Source organism: Furipterus horrens, unplaced genomic scaffold, assembly GCF_987537825.1.
Source record: "Furipterus horrens unplaced genomic scaffold, mFurHor1.1.pri manual_scaffold_22, whole genome shotgun sequence".
Taxonomy (NCBI): domain Eukaryota; kingdom Metazoa; phylum Chordata; class Mammalia; order Chiroptera; family Furipteridae; genus Furipterus; species Furipterus horrens.
Window position 1 is genome coordinate 1,360,930 of NW_028327192.1, and position 21,004 is coordinate 1,381,933.

At 42.5% G+C, this 21,004-nt stretch overlaps 1 protein-coding gene across 1 annotated transcript in view; it reads left to right on the top strand.

The window, feature by feature from the left end:
- Positions 1 to 11,166, top strand: part of LOC149990154 (A-kinase anchor protein 4-like) — a 42,356-nt gene extending 31,190 nt beyond the window's left edge. The window contains exons 2-6 of the mRNA XM_090265658.1: positions 2,818 to 2,913; positions 4,214 to 4,264; positions 4,791 to 4,892; positions 8,073 to 10,208; positions 10,844 to 11,166. Coding sequence (XP_090121784.1) covers positions 2,818 to 2,913; positions 4,214 to 4,264; positions 4,791 to 4,892; positions 8,073 to 10,208; positions 10,844 to 10,999 — 2,541 coding nt within the window. The 3' untranslated portion in view covers positions 11,000 to 11,166. The remainder of the gene's footprint in view (positions 1 to 2,817; positions 2,914 to 4,213; positions 4,265 to 4,790; positions 4,893 to 8,072; positions 10,209 to 10,843) is intronic.
- Positions 11,167 to 21,004: the final 9,838 nt, after the last annotated feature.

Sequence of the window (21,004 nt, forward strand, 5' to 3'; positions counted from 1 at the left end):
CCCTGATCATGGTGATCAAACTCCGTTGGCCCCCAAAATGTCCCTCAATACTTTTCCTTTAGCACACCCCAGCATTTAAAGGGCTCCTGCCTTTTGTTGCACTGGAGTTGAGCTCTAGTTATCTAAAGTCTCTCCTCTACTGCAGTAGCCTGAATAAAATCTACCTTGCCACCTTTAACAGATGTCCAGCTCTGTTTCTCTTCGATGCCATGAACTAAAAAGATCAGAACTGGACAACAAGTTTAAGACATGAAATCCTAGAGGTAACAGGGAAAGTAACAAATGAAGTCAGACCAAGACTATGAAACCCTAGCGTTTAGGAGAGTCATCTCAACCGATCTTTTAAAAATTCAGATGCAGTTCTTCTCATGTAGGAGGTTAAAGTGGAGACATGTGAAAAAAAGAAAAGGAGAGAACAAAATAATACTTGAGCGCCCTGCAAGTCATTTGGTTGTGGGCTAGTGGTTCCACACTGGGGATAAGCTAAAGGCACCCCAAAGTGTAATGGATGACCTTCTAAAGAATACCGTAGCCAGAAACCCAGCACTGGCGATAGTGGAGAATAATAAAGAGGGGCTTGAGGAGCCTCTGAAAGGCTGACCCTGTCCCAAGACTATTGGCTTTTATTCTGGGCTAATAATGTTTCATGATGAAGGTTAGAGCTTGTTGGACCAGTTAGGCACCCAGGATCCTAAGGACACCCAACTTTGTGCTGTTATTGTCAGCTATAGAAAGAAACAGCAATGTCATGAAGTAGAAGTCCTAGTACTAGCTGGTGGTCAAGGCTTTAGGAGAGTATGGGGAGTTGAGGAAAGAACGAACATCTTATGTCAGACTGGAAGGATTATCATAGCATCCAAATGCACGAGAAAAGAATTATTTCAAGTTCTTATGAAATAACCTACTCCAATATTGCACAAGTCTTCTGAACTTCTTTTTGACTAAAAGTGTCTTAATGGCGAGATAAAACCACAGAAGCTGCTAAGGAAGTCTCCAACTTTCTATTTTCATACCTTCATTCAGGATACCCAGAAAGGACTTTGATTAACTCTGTCTCTAACTCTGAACCTTCAGGGGGGAAACCAAAGAAAATTAAGCTAAGATGTGAAAATCAACACTGCTCTGTGAAAAATAGACTCTACTGGTAACGAGTATGATTAGATTGTTCTGGAAGTCCAGCAAGAAGAAGAAAGAGAAAGGAGGTTTCAAGGTGTTGTGAACTGGACAAAACATGAAAGGATTATGTGTACCCTTCTAGAGAGAACAGAAGGTTGTCATACAGAAGGCAGCTTGAGGTGGTTTTCATATGAAGAGATGTTGAGTTTGCCAGCCTGCTACACTTTTGCTGCAGTTGCTATGGTTTCAGGCATTGTGACCCAACAAACTCTGGTGTCATGTCCCAGGGTCATAAGCAGCAGGAAAGGCTTTGGCCCTTCAGTCTTGTCCAACTGCTGACAAGGGCAGCAGCCAGCTGCGGGTACCCGAGAACTTGACACTGCCCAGATCCATCTAAAGGGACATATCTCCTTTCTTGGTGGCACATTTTCAGCCAAAAGAACTTCATTATCAAGGTAATGAGTTTATATATTTTGTTGTTGTTGTTGTTGTTGTTGTTGTTGTTTTTTACAGTTCTTTAGAATCTGGACACGAGAGACCTCTTTGCCTCCCTCTCTTTGTTTCTAGGCTAGTGATCTCTAGTTCTGGGAAAAAAGAAACCCCCTCTTTTGAGGGTATGGGAAGCCTTTTCCTAAATGTTTGGGAGACCCTCAAAGATCTTGGAGGGTTGGGGGGGTCATAAAGGGTAGGCATGTAATACTATCCGGTGAAAGGATAGCTGAGTATAGGAGGGAGAGAGGGAGAGAAAAATGGAAGAAGGTAAAGGGAGGAAGGGAGGGGGAAAAAGAGGGGAAGAGGAGAAGGGAGCTAGAGGTTAAAGGGGTCTAAATTTTGAAGGAAGTTGGAGGAGAGGAATTCAATAGCCCTCTACCATTTGGCAAAAAGTTTCTCTTGTTAGTTAAAAAACAAAGTCAAATCCAAGTACGAGGTACCAAAACAATTCTACTGAACCCATAACTGTGTCTTCCTGTACATGGGTCTAAGGTCTTACATAACAAACATTATTTAGGGCTTTTTCCACTTTCTTTTTACTTTTAATTCCAGGCTGGGGTGGGAGGTGGTGGGGAGTGGTAAGAGAAGTTGGCAGAGATGATTATTCTTTCAAAAATAAAATTAAATATGGTTCTATGGGATCGGGGCCTGGTTTTTATAGCTATTAGACCGAGTTTTCTCAGTGTTCAGAATCTTGTTCTATTGTGGGATCTCATATGTTGTTTTAATTAAAAAGGTTATTTTTTCACTCTACTAGTGTTGGCCTTAGTCTTTTCCAATGGCTCTATGTGGTAAGTGTTACAGCTGTTTATCCCATTTCACTCCTTATATCATGAGAAAGGCTCTGGTTGAACTGGGGTTAACTAAAATTCAATTAAGGGGGATGAGGTATGCTTGATTCCTTGAAGGTGCTTAAGAATGGCAAAGGAAGTAGAGGCAGGTGAGATTTAGTGGAGTTTAGTAGAAATAAGTCTCTAAAGTTAATCTCCACGTTCTCTATACTTCCTTTTAAATTTGCTTCCCAACGAAGTATGCTAAAATGATCCTGATAATTTCAGAGAATCCCTTTCCCACTACTCACCCCACCAGTTTCTAGCCTAACCCAATATGAACTACATAGCTGAGTTCCAGGGCCTTCTTATCCAAACTGAGCCAGTTTCTAAAAACCATATATAAGCCTTTCGGATTCCTTTTCTTTTGTCTTTCCAGAGGCCTGATAATATTGAGTGGTTACACAGCGCCAGGGGTGTGTGCAAGGTCAAGCTCCATAGCCCAAAAGGACAGCAAGAACAGGAACGGAAAGTGGTAAGATACTAAATTACTCCCACTAAGGGGTGGAAAGGATTGCTTTATGGATACAGATATCCTGGAACCCAGAATAGACTAATGGAGGGTGATAGTGTCGTTTCTCTAAGATATCAAGTTCAGTAAAGTTTGTGGGCTGGGGGGTGGGGATTGGGGTGGGGGCGGGGCGCAGTATGCTTATACATCACAGAGGGACACGTGAAGGGAGGGAGAGAATGAAGAGTAGCTGGGGAGGGGGGTGGGGGGAGCCTCAGGGGAGGGAGGAGTGGTGGTTGCCTAGTTTTAGCAGCCTAATGGAATCATAATAATATCAGCTAGCTACAAGTAAGTTGCACTCAAGTGGGACTCCCACAGGAGGGCAAAATGTGTAATACTTCACATTTTTTATCACGTTCAAATGCCATTTGTACTGTTATGTATTTAATGCTTTTTTAATTGACTGACGTTTAAAAATTACCATCAACCTAAGCAATATTATACATAATGTCACAGGTTTTATGTTTTAGTATGTATTTTTCCTACTAAACAACAAAAAAGTACATATATTAAACACAGAAATGTTTATCCATGTATCACTTAAAGTTTTCTATAACATCAGTAGTAAAAACACCACTTTTGGGGAACACTATGGTAGTTGAAAGTGCTCTAACTGAAAGTCAGGGAATTGGTTTCTTTTTTTTTTTAATGTTTATTTATTTATTTATTTATTTATTTATAATTTTATTTTTTGGTTATTCAATTACAGTTGTCCCATTTCCCCCCATTGCTCCTCCCTCCCAGTTCATCCCTTCTCCCACAGTTATATCCCTCCCTGTTGTCCATGTCCATGAGTCATTCATATACGTTCCTCGACTAGACCCTTCCCTTACTTATCCCCCTTCTCCCCCTCCCCCCTCCCCCCTACTGACTACTATTCTAGTCTTTGCCTATTTAGTTCGTTTGTTTGTGTTGCTCTTTAGTTTCCTGAATTGAGTTCTAATGTAAGTTTCAGCTTTGAGTTTGCGTCAGTTGGGCAAGGCACCTTTCTTCTTACTTTTTTCAGTAAATGTAGGTATTGTAATTTGGGCATCTCTGACAGGTAGGTATTCTTATCTAGGAAATACAATAATGATAAGATTCTCTCTGCCTAATAGCATTTATTGAGTACTTACTATGTACAGGTACTCTGCTGAAAGCTTTGTATTCACTCTCAATCAGTCCTCACAAGAACCCCTATGCGGTAGGTGCTTTATCGTCTCAAAGAGAAACCGCAGTCTTTTCTCTAGAATTTTCCTCAATACGCTGTCCTAATTTGGTGCAGATATGCTTTGTCGATGTGTCCACCCTGAAAGTGGAAGATAAAGGTTCCAAGGTGAGTATTCTCTGCTCCCCCCAGAGTTGGAATGAGTGAGAAACTGCTGAAAGAGTTATCAGTGGCAGCATAATAAAAGGGAAAGTCTGTGCCAGAGGGTGGAAGGATGGAGGAGATTCAGGTGGGCAGCCATCATTTTTGAAAACCCCAAACCCCCGGTTGAGAATATACTGTCACTCTTGATGCCAAATCTCATTCTAGAAGGAACTTAATTTGCTGGTAGGCCTGAAAGAATTACAGCATGGAAGGTAGCATGTCAGAGCAGTGAGAAAACTGTCCAAAAGTTTGACGATTCATGAAATATGATTCCTAAGATTTATGGATTTGTGAATGCCTCTGGAGGGGTAGTAATTTGTGAGGAGAACAATATCTCATTCTTCAAACATTAGCTAGCATCACAAGCCTACTTATCCTTCTCCATTGAAAGGAAAAGATAAGAGATATGACATTCATGTTTTGGAGAGGGCAGCTTGGAGAAGTCTCAAAAAGCAGTTATTCATAAGAATCTCACCACTTCATCCCATAGGATGCTGGTGGTTCCTGTTCCGGAGGTGACCTAACGCAACACCATCTGAAAGAGAAAGAAGTTATTATAATCAAAGCTACCGAGAAGCAAAACCAGTCTAAGGTATGCTTAGCTTCCGAGTCCACCCTTTCTAATTCCCAGAGTCCAGTGCTGACTCCGAAGACTCTGGTTCACAAAAGGTAAGAGAAATATTTCCAAACAAGCCCCTACATTTGACTACTATGATATTCCAGAGTTCACAGGCCTAAGTTCAAAGTCAGGTAAGTTTAATGTCCAGGTATCTAACAATGGCACTAATCACAGAGGTTCAGAATGCCCTTCCCTGATTGCAGGTCCCTACTCCAAACAGAATCTTGCTACCATTATCCTAACAAAGATGTGGAATGAAAGCATGATCTTTTTCAGTGCTTTCTGTTGTCTTCTACTGGGCTTGTGTGCTCCACATTGCCCAGTGTCCAAAAAAAAAAAAATAATAAAAATAAAAAAAGAACAAGCATATATGGAACAGAGAGAATCCACAATGACCAAGAACTGTAGTGGCTTGTTCCCCAAACCTGTTGCCTAAGAGATTACAGACTGTTAGGTAGCGTAAAGTTAGAAGCAATTCGATTTGGATACCACTGTCACATGCAAGTCCTTTTGTTTTTCTGTAACTACCTAAATTATATCTGTTGGGCTCCTGGCCCATGACAAGTCACCTTCACAGTCCTACAAACCTGGAGTAGTTGATATTGAAATAGGATATTTGGTTTTATCTCAAAGGAGTCAATTTTTTTTTTTTTTGTTCTGCATCTCTATGCTTATCTTATAACCAGGAACAACATTTCTGGCCTCAGACACATTTGGAGTGATGAGAGTGGCTCCTAAGGAAGAAAAAAAGTTTAAAAATATTCTTCAAAGAGTTTTGGGTTTAGTTGGAAGGAGGACTCCATTTTGAAGTCTTAAGAAAGGGATAAATTATACCTAATGTTTATTCTTAAAAGTGCAGCACATATTTCCTACACATAATGCAGGTGTCCTTGATTGTAACCTAAACCCATTTTCAAAATGTTGAACTTATCCTGACCTCAAACTTCTAGGGATTCAGTAGAAAGTAAGGAGATGAAGCAATGGAAGGGGTAAAGAGGACGATGGTACTTAGCAAGGAGTGGAAGACATGTATAATACATATACACATATCTAGACATGAGTATATGCACATAATTTACACTGACACACAGCAATATATACAAAATAATTTATACGAGCCGTGACACACACATCCCTGGCTACGTGTCTACATATGACACTGGTGAACACACACAAGCATTGAAACAACACATGTGTGTGTATATTCATAAACAATGACTCACCTACACAAAGGTATAGAGTCAGCTGCATTGACATACCCACATGTGACACATCAACATCTATATATGCATCCATGCACACTATGCATAAACATGCACACTACACATAAACATACACACATGAGCCTCGATCAAAACACAGTGACTGTACAAGTTCAGGTGATAGGCATGCACTCTTACACAGGGTGGGGCAAAAGTAGGTTTACAGTTATGAGTATGTGAAACGGTTTATTCTTGAATTATTACTTATTATTTTCCATACATACAACTGCAAACCTACTTTTCGCCCCACTCTGTAAATATACCTCATGTTGATACGCACACATACAAACTTAAGCAAAGTGACACTAACAACATTTGAATGCACTGATACATACCTTGACACAAATACAATGACATCCCCACTCACGTATTCACACAAGTACTCAAATACCCAGGGTGTGTGCAACACTGACACACATTCTCAATCATTCACGTAGCATATAAATATAACATAAACTGATACCCAATTTATTGACATACACAGTCATTATATTAGCACCGATCCACATTGAACATAAACATTTATTGATGTATTATCTATTATCTATTAATTACTATATATGTTAACATGTGAATTTATTCTTTTTTTATTCTTTTTTTTTAAATAAATAAAAGATTAATTAGTTATTTTAACAATAGGAAATAACAATCCCTCCCTCTCAGACATTAAGACCCTTTATAATCTTATAAAGGACAATGGGCGAAGGTCTCAAGCTCCTCTAGCTGCTTCAAGCTGGACATGGTTGTCGTTCGTCCTACCTACCCTTGGTCCAGACATCCCTAATAAGAGTGGGGGTGTGGAGGGGAGGGTTGCCTTCCCACATGGGGAAGGATCGTGCAGACTCCAGGTCAGTTGGCTGTCCCCAGACAACGGCGTGCTTGGTTTAACAGGCTGGCATCCTTGTTGTATTCTGGGGGCAACAGATTTGGCAAAAGGGTTTAAAGACATCTTCAATCCATAACCACTAGATGACAAAAGGCAGGGATTAATTTTTCAATGTTCCACATTAGGGAAAAGAAACGGGCTTCTTTGGAGGAAGGTGTGCCAGGCGCATCTCACCTGTCCAAAACCCTTTTGCCCATTCTACTTAGTTTGGGCTGAGGGAAATAGTTTAGCTTTCCCCACTCTTAGACCTCTGGGCCCTTTCGGTCCAAGCCATTAGGATAGAACAGAGAAACCAGTTTTAAAGTGAAGCCCACAAACCACCCCATTCTTCACCAACCCAGCCACTTAGTTCAGCCAAACCGTTGAGTCTCAGGAGGCCGCGCTGCAGACAGGATTAATACACATATAGGTATAGCTCCATCATACATTCTATTAGATTTGTATTATAAACAAACATGCAGATCACTCAAATCGACACTTGTCATTTACATATTCAGACACACTGACATACACATTCATTTTTACATTCACACAGTGTACAAAATGTACACGCTATCATGCACACGTTGGCCCGTACAGGAAACATATAAAATCGGTATTGATGTCAACACATTGTTACACAGGCTTACACACAGGCAGGCATACATGTGCACTGACATGTGCACACGGACACACACGCTAACAACACAGACTGAACATTCTCACATCTACTGAGATGTCCCCACTTATGAATTGCTATACTGTTATTCACACACACACACACATGACAGACACATTGATACATTTTTGACACATGTTGAGATAAGCACACGTGCTCATGTGAAATTGACACGCTACCACTTGTGCTCAAAGGGATATAATTATGTATTATGTTTCCATGCAAATCCTAAAGGGTAAACCCCTAATGTATGCAGTTTAGAAAGATATGTCTTCTAAATAAAATAAGGGGGGAAAGTAGCCTCCCCAAACTCTTAGGTGTTCTGTTTTTTTTTTTTTTTTTTTTAGATGGACGGATCTATATGCCTTTTCACACAAGCTCCCTCTGATCCTATAACTGTTGTAAATTGGCTTCTAAATGATATCCAGAAGTATGCCTTGGGTTTCGAACATGCACTAAGTCCCTCAACCTCTAGCTGCAAACATAAAATAGGAGATGAAGATGAACATCACAAATTACCCTCTGCAAACTGCTACAGCATCTATGATGATAAACTGAATATCGATTACATGGCCAATAGACCTCAAAGCCCACATGTAGACATGACTGCAGCCAAGAATACCAACAAAAATCAGAGTCCTTCCACCTCTCCAGCAAAATCTTCTAGCACTAACAGGGCAGTAATCTCTCCTGAGGGAGAATGTCCCATGGATGACCTTTCCTTCACCATCATCCGGCTATCTAATCTGGTAATGGAGATGCCTTGTAATGAAATCAAGAAGTTGGAAAATGGAAGCAAATGCTTTCGTCATTCAATCTATCCACCCTCTGGGAACAAAGGGAAAAACACTCCCCGCAGCGCTGTGAGCAAGATCGTTTCTGACATGGCCCATGATGCTGAGGAAATATCCTATGTGGAAAGGCGGGACACTGGAGAAGAGGGCAGGGAAGGTGGCAGGAAAAAGTTTATGTATAGTCAATTATCCAACAAGAACAAGGGGGTAGACAAAGAGATGTGCCAACAAGAGAGCAAAGATTTTTCACACTCTATCAGTAAAGGACTCACGGTTTATGCAAATCAGGTGGCATCTGACCTGATGGTCTCCATTTTGAAGACCTTGAAAGTGCATGCTCCTGGGAAGCCAATTCCCGCTTGTGTGGTCCTGAAGAGGGTTTTGTTAAAACACACCCAGGAAGTTGTCTCTGATTTGATTGATTCCTGCTTGAAGAACCTGCATAATATCACTGCGGCCCTGATGACTGACTGCGACTTTATCTCAGCTGTCAAGAAGAGTCTGTTCAACCACGGAAAACAAAATGCTACACATATAATGGAGGCCATGCTGAAGCGCCTGGCTACTGTTCTGCTTGGAGAGAAGGAGTCTAAATCACAGCCTCTGTTGTACGCATCCTTGAAGGCCGGCTCCCACAGTCTCAAATACGAGAACCAAAGTCAAAACCAAAGTCTTGAATTCTCCACCATGAAAACTGAATTGAAGGGGAAGGACAAATGCAAAATAAAACCAGAGGAGTGCAAGTCATTGATTAGCGCTGAAAGAGTTGCTGAACACATCCTCAAGGAGAGCCTGTCCATGTGGAACCAAAAACAACGAAACCAAGGCGAGATGGCTGGCAAAGCATGCGTGAGTAAGGAGGAAAAAAGAGAGAAGATCAGCCCTTCCACAGAGTCACTGGCGAAGGACTTGATTGTCTCTGCCCCTATGCTGATTCAGTACCACCTGACCCAGCAGGCCGAGGCCAAAGATGCACTTGAAGATGACTATCCTGGTTCCACCATAGGCCATAGGACTCAGAGTGCCCAATTTGAAAAGAACGCAAGTGACCAAAGTGCCAAGGCACTTTCAGTGAAACATCTAGAATCTTGTGGAGCTCCTGGGCCATCTACCTCTGTAAAGGAGACTCAACAACAGGCGGAGTGCCAAAAGTCCGATATGTCAAACATCATTCTATCACTGATTCAGAAACTGCTCAGTGAGACCTCCTTCAACAGTGAAGAGCAATCTGAAGGGGAGAGCAAGCCTTCTGAGCCCAGGCCAAACAAAGCAACTTCAATGTCCAAGAGAGGGGAAAAACAATTCCAGGAGAATTTAGACCTTGATTTTGCCAGCGGGATGATGCAAATGAACTGGCAATTCATCAATCAACTGGTAGAACCTGTGAGGAAGCTGTGCCTTATCATGGCTAGGTATCACAACAACAGGGAAGCCCTGGCCGAATTGGAAGAACAAGCAGCCTTGGTACACAACCCAAGTTTCCAAGTTGGTGGCCCCAGATGCAGTCACAGTAGTGCAATGTCACAGAACTATCGAGAGTTTTCTGGGCCGGAAGTCATCATCAATAATTGGTGCTCAACAAGTAGCTTGCAGAAACAGCTCCAGGCTGTCCTGCAGTGGATTGCAGCCTCCCAATTTAAGGTGCCTGTGCTCTGTTTCGTGAGAGATGATGATGGACAACTGGAGAAGGTAAGCAATGGCAAAGCACAAGAAGAAAGATGGTTAGACTGGGCAGGGGAAGGGAGGCAAAACTGTACTTAGGGCTCACGAGCAGTCCAAATTTTTCTCAAGTATGCTCTTTACTATGTGCTTTATGAATTACTTTATCCTCATAAAAAGACACAAAAGCAATGAACCATTAATTGAGGCTGTAGCACCTCGGGGTCTGCACATTTCAGCCAAGAGGAGGCGAGAAAGATTAGCTTTTTTTTTTTTTTTTTAAATTCAGTGACCCTTTAAACAAACTACTTGGTAAAATATGTTTTAGGAAGGTGGGGGAGATGGCCACCCCTAACCTTGACCTAGCAATCAGCACAGACTAACCAAAAGACCCAGGCCTTGGAGAGAAGTATTTAGTAAAGACAACTGATTCCAGGTTTTGTTTTTTGATGCTCAAAATGAAGTTATGTTTTTCATTTTGATCTATGACATTAGAGGAGGGTCAAGGAAAAAGGAGAGGGAAGGCAGTCCTGGATCAGCGAAAGCTTTTACTCTAATCTTAGTCATGGGCGGAAAGGTGGGTGAGGGGGGTAGTTCACTTTATCCACCTGAGACCTTTCTTCAAAAGTATCACATGACTCAAGCTATCTCTGCTCCCTCCACAGCTTCCAGAAGTTTCAGCTAAGGCAGCAGAGAAGGGGTACAGTGTTGGAGATCTCCTTCGAGAAGTAATGAGGTTTGCCAAGGAACGACAACTGGATGAAGCCATGGACAACATGGCTAGAAAACAACTGCTGGACTGGCTGCTCACTAACTTGTAAACTAACAGTCCCTTCAACAACTCTGTAGCTAGTCACCCCATCCCCACAGCAGCATTCCATGCCATCTGGGCGCCCCTTCATTAGGCAAGTTGAACAACACACTACACGACTGTCTTTCCCAATACGTCTGAGCAGTTGGACTATGCAAGTACAAGGTGTTAAATAAGCTAGGCAACAACATGAATTAAAAAATTTAAAAAAAAAGTCGTTGTGTTCTTTTTTTTAAAATATACGTTCTATTGTTAACTTTTTTATTATTATTTAGATTTTATTTATTTATTTATTTCCAGAGTGAGGGGAGCGGAGGGAGAAAGAGAGGGAAACATCAATGTGTGGTTGCCTCTCACGAGCCCCCAACTGGGACCTTGACCTGCAACCCAGGCATGTGCCCTGACTGGGAATTGAACCAACGACACTTGGCTCGCAGGCCGATGCTCAATCCACTGAGCCACAGCAGCCAGGGCTAGAAAAAAAAAGTCGTGTTTCTTAATCAGATATATCTGAGGCAAAAGAGGGGAGTGGGTCTAAATCCAAGGATTAGTGATACAGTGTTGGGCTTGGGTCTATATCTGACCTTAGGTAATTTTCTGAGCACCCAAGACATAAAGATATAACTCATGTCCAAATCTCTAAGTAATATGGTTTGTCCATTATGATCCAGAGGTTTGCCACCTGTGGACCCCCTGTTTCTGCCACATTACACATATAACTTGATAATCTCCCCTCTAATCCCGAGGGTACGGTTTTCTCGGTCTTTGTCAGGAATTTGCAGATGGGCTACTGTGCTGCAGGAGCTCAGCTCCAGGCAGGTTAACTTTGGATTAAGTGAGACCAAAAAGTGACAGTGGAGTGTTTGAGAGGGAATTCATTCCAAGTTTATTTATTTATTTTTAAGTATATTTTATTAATTATATTGTTACAATAGCTCCAATTTTCCCCCTTTGCTCCCCTCTACCCAGCAGCACCCATCCCCCAGCAACCCCCCCAACCCAGTCCATACCAATGGGTCGTACATACAAGTTCTGGCTTCATCCTTTCCTATATTGTTCTTTTTTTAAATTAATTAATTAATCAATTAATTAATTATTCTAACAATAAAAAATAACAATCCCCCCTCTCAGACTTAAGACCCTTTATAATCTTATAAAGGACAATGGGTGACGGTCTGGAGCTCCTCTAGCTGCTTCTGGACATGGCCGTCGGCCTACCTACCCTTGGGTCCAGACATCGCTAATAAGAATGGGGGTGTGGAGTGGAGGGTGGTCTTTTCACATGGGGAAGGGTCTTGCAGACTCCAGGTCCGTTGGTTGTCCCCGGACAATGGCGTGCTTGGTTTAACGGGCTGGCATCCTTGTTGTATTCTCGGGACAACAGTTTTGGCAACAGGGTTAAAAGACATCATTCAATCCATAACCACTAGATGACAAAAGGCAGGTATTAATTTTTCAATGTCCCACATTAGAGGAACAAAAGGGTTTCTTTGGAGGAAGGTGCCAAGTTGATTTTTTTAATTAAGTATATTTTATTGATTATGCTGTTACAGTTGTCCCAATTTCTTTTCTCTTTGCTCCCCTCCACCCAGTATCCTTCTTCCTTCCAGCAGTCCCACCCCCCTTAGTTCATGTCCATTGGTTGTGCATACCAGTTCTTCAGCTTCACCCTTTCCTATATTATTCTTAATGTCCCCCTGCCTATTTTGTACCTACTAATTATGCTCCTTAATCCCTGCACTACTTCTCCTCCTTCCCCTTCCCAGCCGATAACCCTCCAAATGATCCCTATGCCTATGATTCTGTTCCTATTCTGGTTGCCTGTTTACTTTTATTGGTTTGTTTTTATTTTTTAGGTTCTGTTGTTGATAGTTGTGACTTTGTTGTCATTTTAATGTTCATAGTTTTGACCCTCTTTCTCTTAAATAAGTGCCTTTAACGTTTCATATAATAAGGGCTTGGTGATGATGAACTCCTTTAACTTCACATTGTCTGGGGAGCACTTTATCTGCCCTTCCATTCTAAATGATAGCTTTCCTGGATAGAGTAATCTTGGTTGTAAATCCTTGTTTTTCATCACTTTGAATACTTCTTACCAGTCCCTTCTTGCCTGCAATGTTTCTTTTGAGAAATCAGCTGATAGTCTTACAGGCACCCCTTTGTAGGTAACTCTGCTTTTCTCTTGCTGCTTTGAAGATTCTCTATCTTTGACCTTGGGCATTTTAATCGTGATGTGTCTTGGTGTGGTCCTCTTTGGGTCTAGTTTGTTTGGGACTCTGTGCTTCCTGGACGTGTATGTCTCTTCCCTTTGCCAAAGTTGGCATTATTTATTTATTTATTTATTTATTTATTTTTACATAAGGTTCAATTTCTTGCTCTTCCTCTTCTCTTTCTGGCACTCCTATGATTCAGATGACGGCACGTTTCAAGTTGTCCCAGAGGTTCCTAAGCCTGTCCTCATTCTTTTTTTTCAATTCTTGTTTCCTCCTTCTACAATGGTTGACTGTTTATTTCTTCCTTATGTCCCAAGTCATTGATTTGAACCCAGACTTCCTTCCCTTTACTATTGGTTTTGTGTGGATTGTCCTTGGTTTCACTTAACTTAGCCTTCACTTGTTCCCTTCTGCATTTGCCACACTCCAGCATATCTGTCACATCTGTGAGCATCTTTATCACCAGTGGTTTGAACTCTCAGTCTGTTAGGTTGCCTATCTCCTCATCGCTTAGTTCTTCCACTGGAACCTTGATCCGTTCTCTCTTTTGGGCCATACTTCTCTGTCTCATTAACTTGAGAGGCTTCTGTGTTTGCCTCTGTGTTAGTAGAGCTGTCACAACTGCTACATTGTGAGGGGCAGAGCCTTAGGTCTTCGTTAGTATGGGGCGACCCATTTGGCCACGTTGTGGTGCCATATGAGGGAGAGGAGTCTGAGAGGGAACAAAGCTGCTTGCTCAACCCTCGCCCCTTTTCCAGGCACTTCTCCCACTTCCTGTGTGGAACTGGCTGTCTCTAGCTATTTCTCTGGCTGTGGTTCCCAGAATGGGTGGGTTTGTGGCATTCTAGGACTCTGAGGGCCTCTAAACAAAGGAACTCTGCTGAGAGACCAGCAGCTTCTACCCATGCCCCAACCCCCACTGGCTTTCAGTCACGAGCAATGGGTTTTATTTTCCCTGGTGCTGGAACTGTGAGCTGCACTGTCTGGTCTGGTGCTGAGAGCTCTCCCCAGGTGTTCCTCCCTACTTTTTTTAAAGGTGTGACTGCGTTTTCCACTGGTCTGCCACTGCCGATGCCACAGCTGCCACTGCCACCTCACTGCTTCCTCTCTGCCCCGGCTCCATCCCTCCTGCCTCTCTGGATGAGTTTTTCTTCTTTAAATCTGTGTTTGTTGAACTTCCATGCAGCTCGACTTTCTGGAACTTCTGGGTGTCTCCAGTTTTGAGGTAGTTGTATTCCTTTTCAGTTGTGGAAGGAGATGCAGCGTGTCTACCTATGTCTCCATTTTGGCCAGAAGTCCCAAGTTTATTCTTGTGGCAGCAGGTGAGACAGGAACAAAGGATCCACGCTCTCCATGGTAAGCCGGTGGCAATTCTGCTTGGCGTCTCTGTGCTGACACTGCATGCCAAGGCATTTGCCACCTCAGCAAAGGGTGTATGCCCAGTCCATGTACACATTGCTACAGACTGACCCTAAGGGTGATTTTAAAAACAGGTTTTAGTGGTACTAACAAGGGTAGGTCTTGCTCGTCCGGTAGGCTGCATGCTAAAGAGATATCTTGAGATAACACAATAGCAGGTATCAGGTCCCTCCCTGGTTTTGTATACCACACCTTTACTCCCCTCCCCAGGGTAGTTTCTGTTGGGTCTGAATAACTACTACAGTGCAGTTTGTAGGACCAAATCCCTTATTCTCGCTGTGAACACTTCTTCATCCAGGCCATGAGTTTTCAAATTACAGTATAAATAGCATCCTTCAGTCCCAGTTCTCCTAATAGCTGCTGTAACCCAGTATACAACTGCCACCTGCTGGACGTAGATGGAAGATCTCCTGGGTTCGGCCACGTAATGCGATCAGCTGCCTTGATCCAATCTAACAGGGAATGATTGCCTGGAGTCTCGTGTGCATTCTGCAGCTGCTGCCTCAGCACTGGGTGCGTGGGGTTGGATACAAGCTTACCCATTCCCTGGCCAGGAAGTAAAATGCCACCCGCCCCTACATCCCATAATCTTAGCAACCAAGCCGCCAAAGATTCTGACGCCTTTTGCCAGAAGCAGCTCCCCAAATCCACCAGCTCTGCTTGCAAGTACGGATGCACTGTGGAGTGCTCTGTGACTGGCAGAGGGGGCTGGCTTGACCCTCAGTCATTCAAGGACACTTAGTCTTAATCTTCTGCATTACCACCACCGCCACCCCAGGCATGGCTGAAATGGGTGAGGTCTAGCCCTCCCCAACATCCTCCTCCTCATCCTCATCCTCCGAGGAGTCTATGACCTGTACCTCTGATCCTGTCACAAAACCAGTCCTGATCCAGGCCCTCAGGGTGGCCACTTCCACCTCTAATAGCTCCCATGTTTTCTCCCAGGCAGCCCTCAATTCCTGCTCCTGAGACAGGTCCTCTTTCAACTCTCGGACCTGGGCTTCCAATTCAAGCAACTCCCTGAATGCTTTATGCAGAACAGAGAAATAGCCAGCCTACAGCACCAGCCCCTACCCAGGCACTTTTCTTCCCTAGAGAGCCCCCTATCTTCAGCAGAGCCTCTTCTCTCACCTCAGGAGTCACTTCTACCCTCTCCCAATCTTGTAGGGGCACCGAAGCCTCCAACACGGTCACCACCATGAACCACATATCCATGCAGGCCAACCCGATAGCCCACCCTGAGTGGCCGTGCCCCGTGGCTGACCCCTGCTCCATAGCTTTCGTTTGTGGCAAGTCCTGCTGACTGTACCAAGTGCCGCAGGAGCTCAGCTCCAGGCAGGTTAACTTTGGATTCAGTGAGACTGCAAAATGACAGTGGGGCGTTGCAGAAGGAATTCACACCAACTTTATTCTCGTGGCGGCAGGCAAGACAGTAACAAATTATCCATACTGCCTGGACAACAGGGACTCATATATATAAGAAATTAAACAGAAGTAGCACAGGGCCAACAAGAACTGTGAGATAGTGTGGCACCTGCATACTAAGGCACTCTTTTATGTAAGGATAAGCTGGAGAAATACATGGGTGTTGAGGCAGGGTTCTTGACTACAGTCATCATGACAGGACAGCTAGCTTAGACAAAAAAAAAATTGATAGGTATATTACTCAAGGACATTGTGACCACTTGCCACATGCACGCGCGCGCTCGCGCACGCCCACACACACACACACACACACACACACACACACTCCATATCAACTGCATGTGGCTATTTAGTACTTACTATTTAGCCATGGCTATTTAGTATTTACTGACTGAACTACAATGTGTTCTGATCCTCCCCCCTGTGTGAATAAAGTTTCCTTATAAGTCATTTCCTTCAATTGATGAGATTTCCTTGTCTTCTACCAGTCTGAAAGGAAATTTTTCTGAGAATAAACTACAGAATGGTAAATTCCTCATAGCCATGCTATGCGAATTCCATTGAGACTAGCACTAAGTTCCTAGATTTGTTGTATGCTTCTCAGAAGTCAATTATAATGCTAGAATTCATTGCAGATCAGATGAGATCAAGATAGTGGTTTCGACCCTGTGGTCCTCTACTAGCTAGTTTGCTGTGGCATACCTTAGCACCTTTGAGGTGCGAGTGGCTTTGTAGAACAAGCACAAGATGTGGCATCCTTCTGAATTCAAAAGTCAAAGCTTTTGCCTCTTACTAGCTACGTGGCCTTACAGAGTCACCTAGACTGTAAGCCTGTTTCTTCACGTGTAAAATGTAGCCAGAAATTACCCTCACTGTTTAAGCTGGAGGAATGGATGTGATGCTTTGCACAAGGTGAATCTTATAAATGTGGCTATGTGAAGGAAGCTGTATGTCTCAAAGCCCATCCTAACACATTTGCAAGTGTTCTTGATATATTTTAAAATAAAAACAAAATTCTCTGACAATGTAACCTAGAGAGACACTTTACGGGGTGAGGGGTGGGGGATAAGAGGCATGGAGGCAAACTTTACCTTCACAGTGCCTGGACCTGTCAGAAGGAAAGGCAGGCCCCTTTAAAGCAGAACCTTTAAAGCTCCACAACTCAAATGAAAGCTAGTCAAATCTTTTGCAGTCCCATCCCACCCCATGAAGAGCTTTGGAGTTGAGCCACTACAGATCCTTGTCTCTGTCCTTAGGAAAATCCTTAATAAACAAGTTACAGGGCCAGGGCTGCATTTCTGATGACTCAGATCTCCCTGAGCATAACTGGGGCCCATAGTAGTTTACTTCCTTGATTAACTTGGCTCTTGACTTGCTCCTGATTTTTATTATGAGGCAGCCTTAGGGATTCCTGGGACTGTGGAGATACAGCACAGGAAGTTATAAGTGCTGTTAAGTGGAAGGCATTGGGGTAAGATTCTCATTGAGGGCTTTTTTACTTCTGATATTTCAGGATTATAAGAGTTTCTTTTCCATATTTTCTCAGGGAAACCTGTGTAGATGAGGTAAGATCAGGGTGAGGAAACTTGATTTTTGCCAGAACTAATTGACAAACTCCAAGAGAGAAAAGAATGCTTTGGGCCTCAAAGGGCCCTGGCAAGTGTCTGGAACAGCTCTGCAGTCTTGAGGTTTATCCCTGGAGGGTGGGACCCTGGCCTTTCACCTCTATAAATTGAGAAGTGCTCCCCGGCACCATATTAGCAATGCGGCCTTCCTCAGTGCCAACAGTTGGAAATGGGCAAAGATTTCTGCTGAGCCGCGAACCCAACGTGTAAAAAGGGAAGACAGGAGAAGAAGGAGGGGAAAATCACGATTATCTCCTGATAGGTGGTGTAATTAATTGGTTTGCTATCTCTGACAGTTTTAGTCTATCTGAGCATCAGGCATCCATTGTAAAAGGAAGTTGTGAGCATAACTCATCTAGAAGGTTACTGCAGGTCTAGGGCTGTGTTGAGGTGAAGTGTTAGAAGCACTTGCTTCAGGGTCACATTTTAAGGGGGTACCAGAAAACTCAGTAATCAAGATAAATAATATTTCAATGTACTATTTTTATTTTAATATGCTTTTAGTTTTTTAATTTTTAATTTTATTGTTGTTCAACTACAGTTGTCCTAATCCTTTTCCCATTGCTCTCCCCTGCCCCGCCCACCCCCACTCCCACATTCATAGTCAGTTCTTACCTTTTGCTCATGACCATGGGTCCTTTATACTTGCTCCTTGACTCGACCCTTCCCTTTCTTTCCCCCATTACTCCCCTTCCCCTTCCCCTTCCCCTTTGGTCGCTGTCAGTCTGCTCTTTGTTTATATATCACTGGCTCTATTTTGCTCATTTGTCTGTTTTATTCATTAGGTTCCTGTATTAGGTGAGATCGTATAGTATTTGCCTTTCACCGCTAGCTGATTTCATTAAGCATAATATTCTCCAGGTCCACTCATGCTCTTGTGAAGGGCGAGAGTTCCTTCTTTCGTTCTGCTGTGTAGTATTGCACTGTGTAAATGCATCACAGTTTTTGATCCACTCACTTATTGATGGGCACTTAGGCTGTTTCCAGCCCTTAGCTAATGTAAATAACACTGCTATGAACATTGAGGTACATAGGTTCTTTTGAATTGGTGTTTCAGGGTTCTTAGGGTATAATCCCAGCGGTGGAATCAATGTGTAAAAAGGCAGTTCCATTTTTAGTTTTTTGAGGAAATTCCATACTGTGTAATGTTTTTTTAAGTCAAAATTAATAGCAGTCAGAGAAAGACAAGTACCATATGATTTCACTCATATGTGGAATCTAATGAACAAAATAAACAAACAAAACAGGTAGAGAACAGACTGACAACTGTCACAAGGGAGGGAGGTTGAGAGGCTGTGTGGAAAAGGTGAAGAAATTAAGCCAAAAAAGAAAAAGGAAAAAAAAACCCACCTCATAGACATAGACAACAGTATGGTGATTACCAAAGGGAAAAGGAATTGGGGGAGGCAGAGGATAAAGGGGAGAAAAATGGTGATGGAAGGGTGAGAAACGCTCACAATAAATCACTGGTACACAGGACTTGAGCAGCAAAGCGAGGCATTTATTCGTGAGTCTGCGGAGCTGGGCGCACCACCAGCCAGGAGCATGTGCGCGCAAAGTAGACAAAGTAAACTGGTTTTATACTAAGGCGATGAGCTCTCCTCCCCTCTCCTTCTCCCCGGTTTCTCCACTACTGGTTAATCCGGGTTCACAATCTATTCTAATGTGATTAACTACTTAACTCAGGGTGTGATTAACTAAGGGTAATCTAGTTATAGGTCTATGTCCAACTTACTGTACTTGCCAAGTTATCTAGCTACATCTTCCCATTTCTCTGTGTTTGGTGACAACAGTCTTTCTCCTTTTGAGCCCAGAGATATGTGTGAGGAGCTGCAGAATGTCGTTCCCTCGCCCCTTTTCCATGATTCATCTGTTAATTTTCTCCTGCTGGTTTGAGAGTCACTGGCTTGCTTCTTTATCCCTAACAGAAGGAGATATGACTAGGGGTGGTGAACACACAATACAATATACAGAAGGCTTATTATAGAACTGTACGCCTGAAACCTATAGATTGTAATTTTATTAACCAATGTCACCCCAACAAATTCAATAAAAAATTAATGCAAAAAATTCCTTGATTGTGATACAGAAGATACAGTAACAGTGCCATGCCAAACCATAATGGAACTTGAGGCAAAAGCAAAAATGGGTAAGCATTATATTGCCAAGGCAGTACTTAGAGAACGTCTTGTCCTAAAAACGTGTATCAGTACAAAAGAAGCCAATGCATTGGCTCCTGCTTAAAGAACGTAGGGAACAAATCAAACAAGTTTAGGAAAGGGGAAATAAAACTTGGAGCAAGGAAAAAGCAGAGAAATCAAAGTTTCACTGAAACCTTACAAATATCAGGGAGAAGGAGAAGGATGTCTGTAGTGTTTCCTCTCTTGCTGAACATAGGAGTACATCTTCCCAACAAAGCTCATATTGCATTAATTGTGCTTGAAAACAGGGACAACACAAAATCGACCTTTCAAAATTCTGCTTTAAAATAGTTCTAATACGGAAAAAAGACAAATAAAAATGCTACTTTTGCAAATGATATATATTTGTACATCCATGAAAATCACGTCCCCTAATACCAGAAGTAATAAGTGAACTTTGCAGAAGTATAAGATAGAAAATACTAGTGAGGTGTAAGAATTTGCCATCAACTAAAACAGTTCCAGATTCTTTCTGCCCAGCGACTCAGAAACATGTAAAAGGTTGAGCACTACCCCTGCACTAAAGTCTTTGTGCTGTCAGAACATGAAAAACATCTAAAAATTGATTGTGTTTCTATATCCTAGAGCCACCCAGTCAGAGAAAGACAATGACAATATTAAACACTGGCATATTAAGGAAGGCAAGAAATGGCATTTACAGAGCACTTACTGAGTGCCAGACACTACTAAGTGCTTTAATTCTTCCTAAAACCTTGTGACGTGGTTTGTTATTAGCCATTTTTACCGATGAGAAACTAGAGGCTTAGGTTTAAAAGACTTTTGCAAGGTCATGTGATCAGTAAGTGGGAGAGTTGGTATTCAAATCCAAGTTTGCTTCTCTATGTTTCTTTCCATTCTTCTCACACTGTTTTCCTATTCATTCAGAACCCGTGTTTATTAAAAAACAAAGCCATAAAACATGAACGAGGAAAATAGAGGAAAGCTGATAAATACAGAAACAGACTATGCTTCTACTATAACTAAATAAAACAAAACAATATTCTCTAATTCAACACATAGGTCTCATACAATGCCAGTGTAAATCTTTATGGGATATCACTCCTCCCACAAAATATTTATTAATTACAAAGGGAAAAGGAGTAACTACAATAGATAAACCCCATCAGTCACA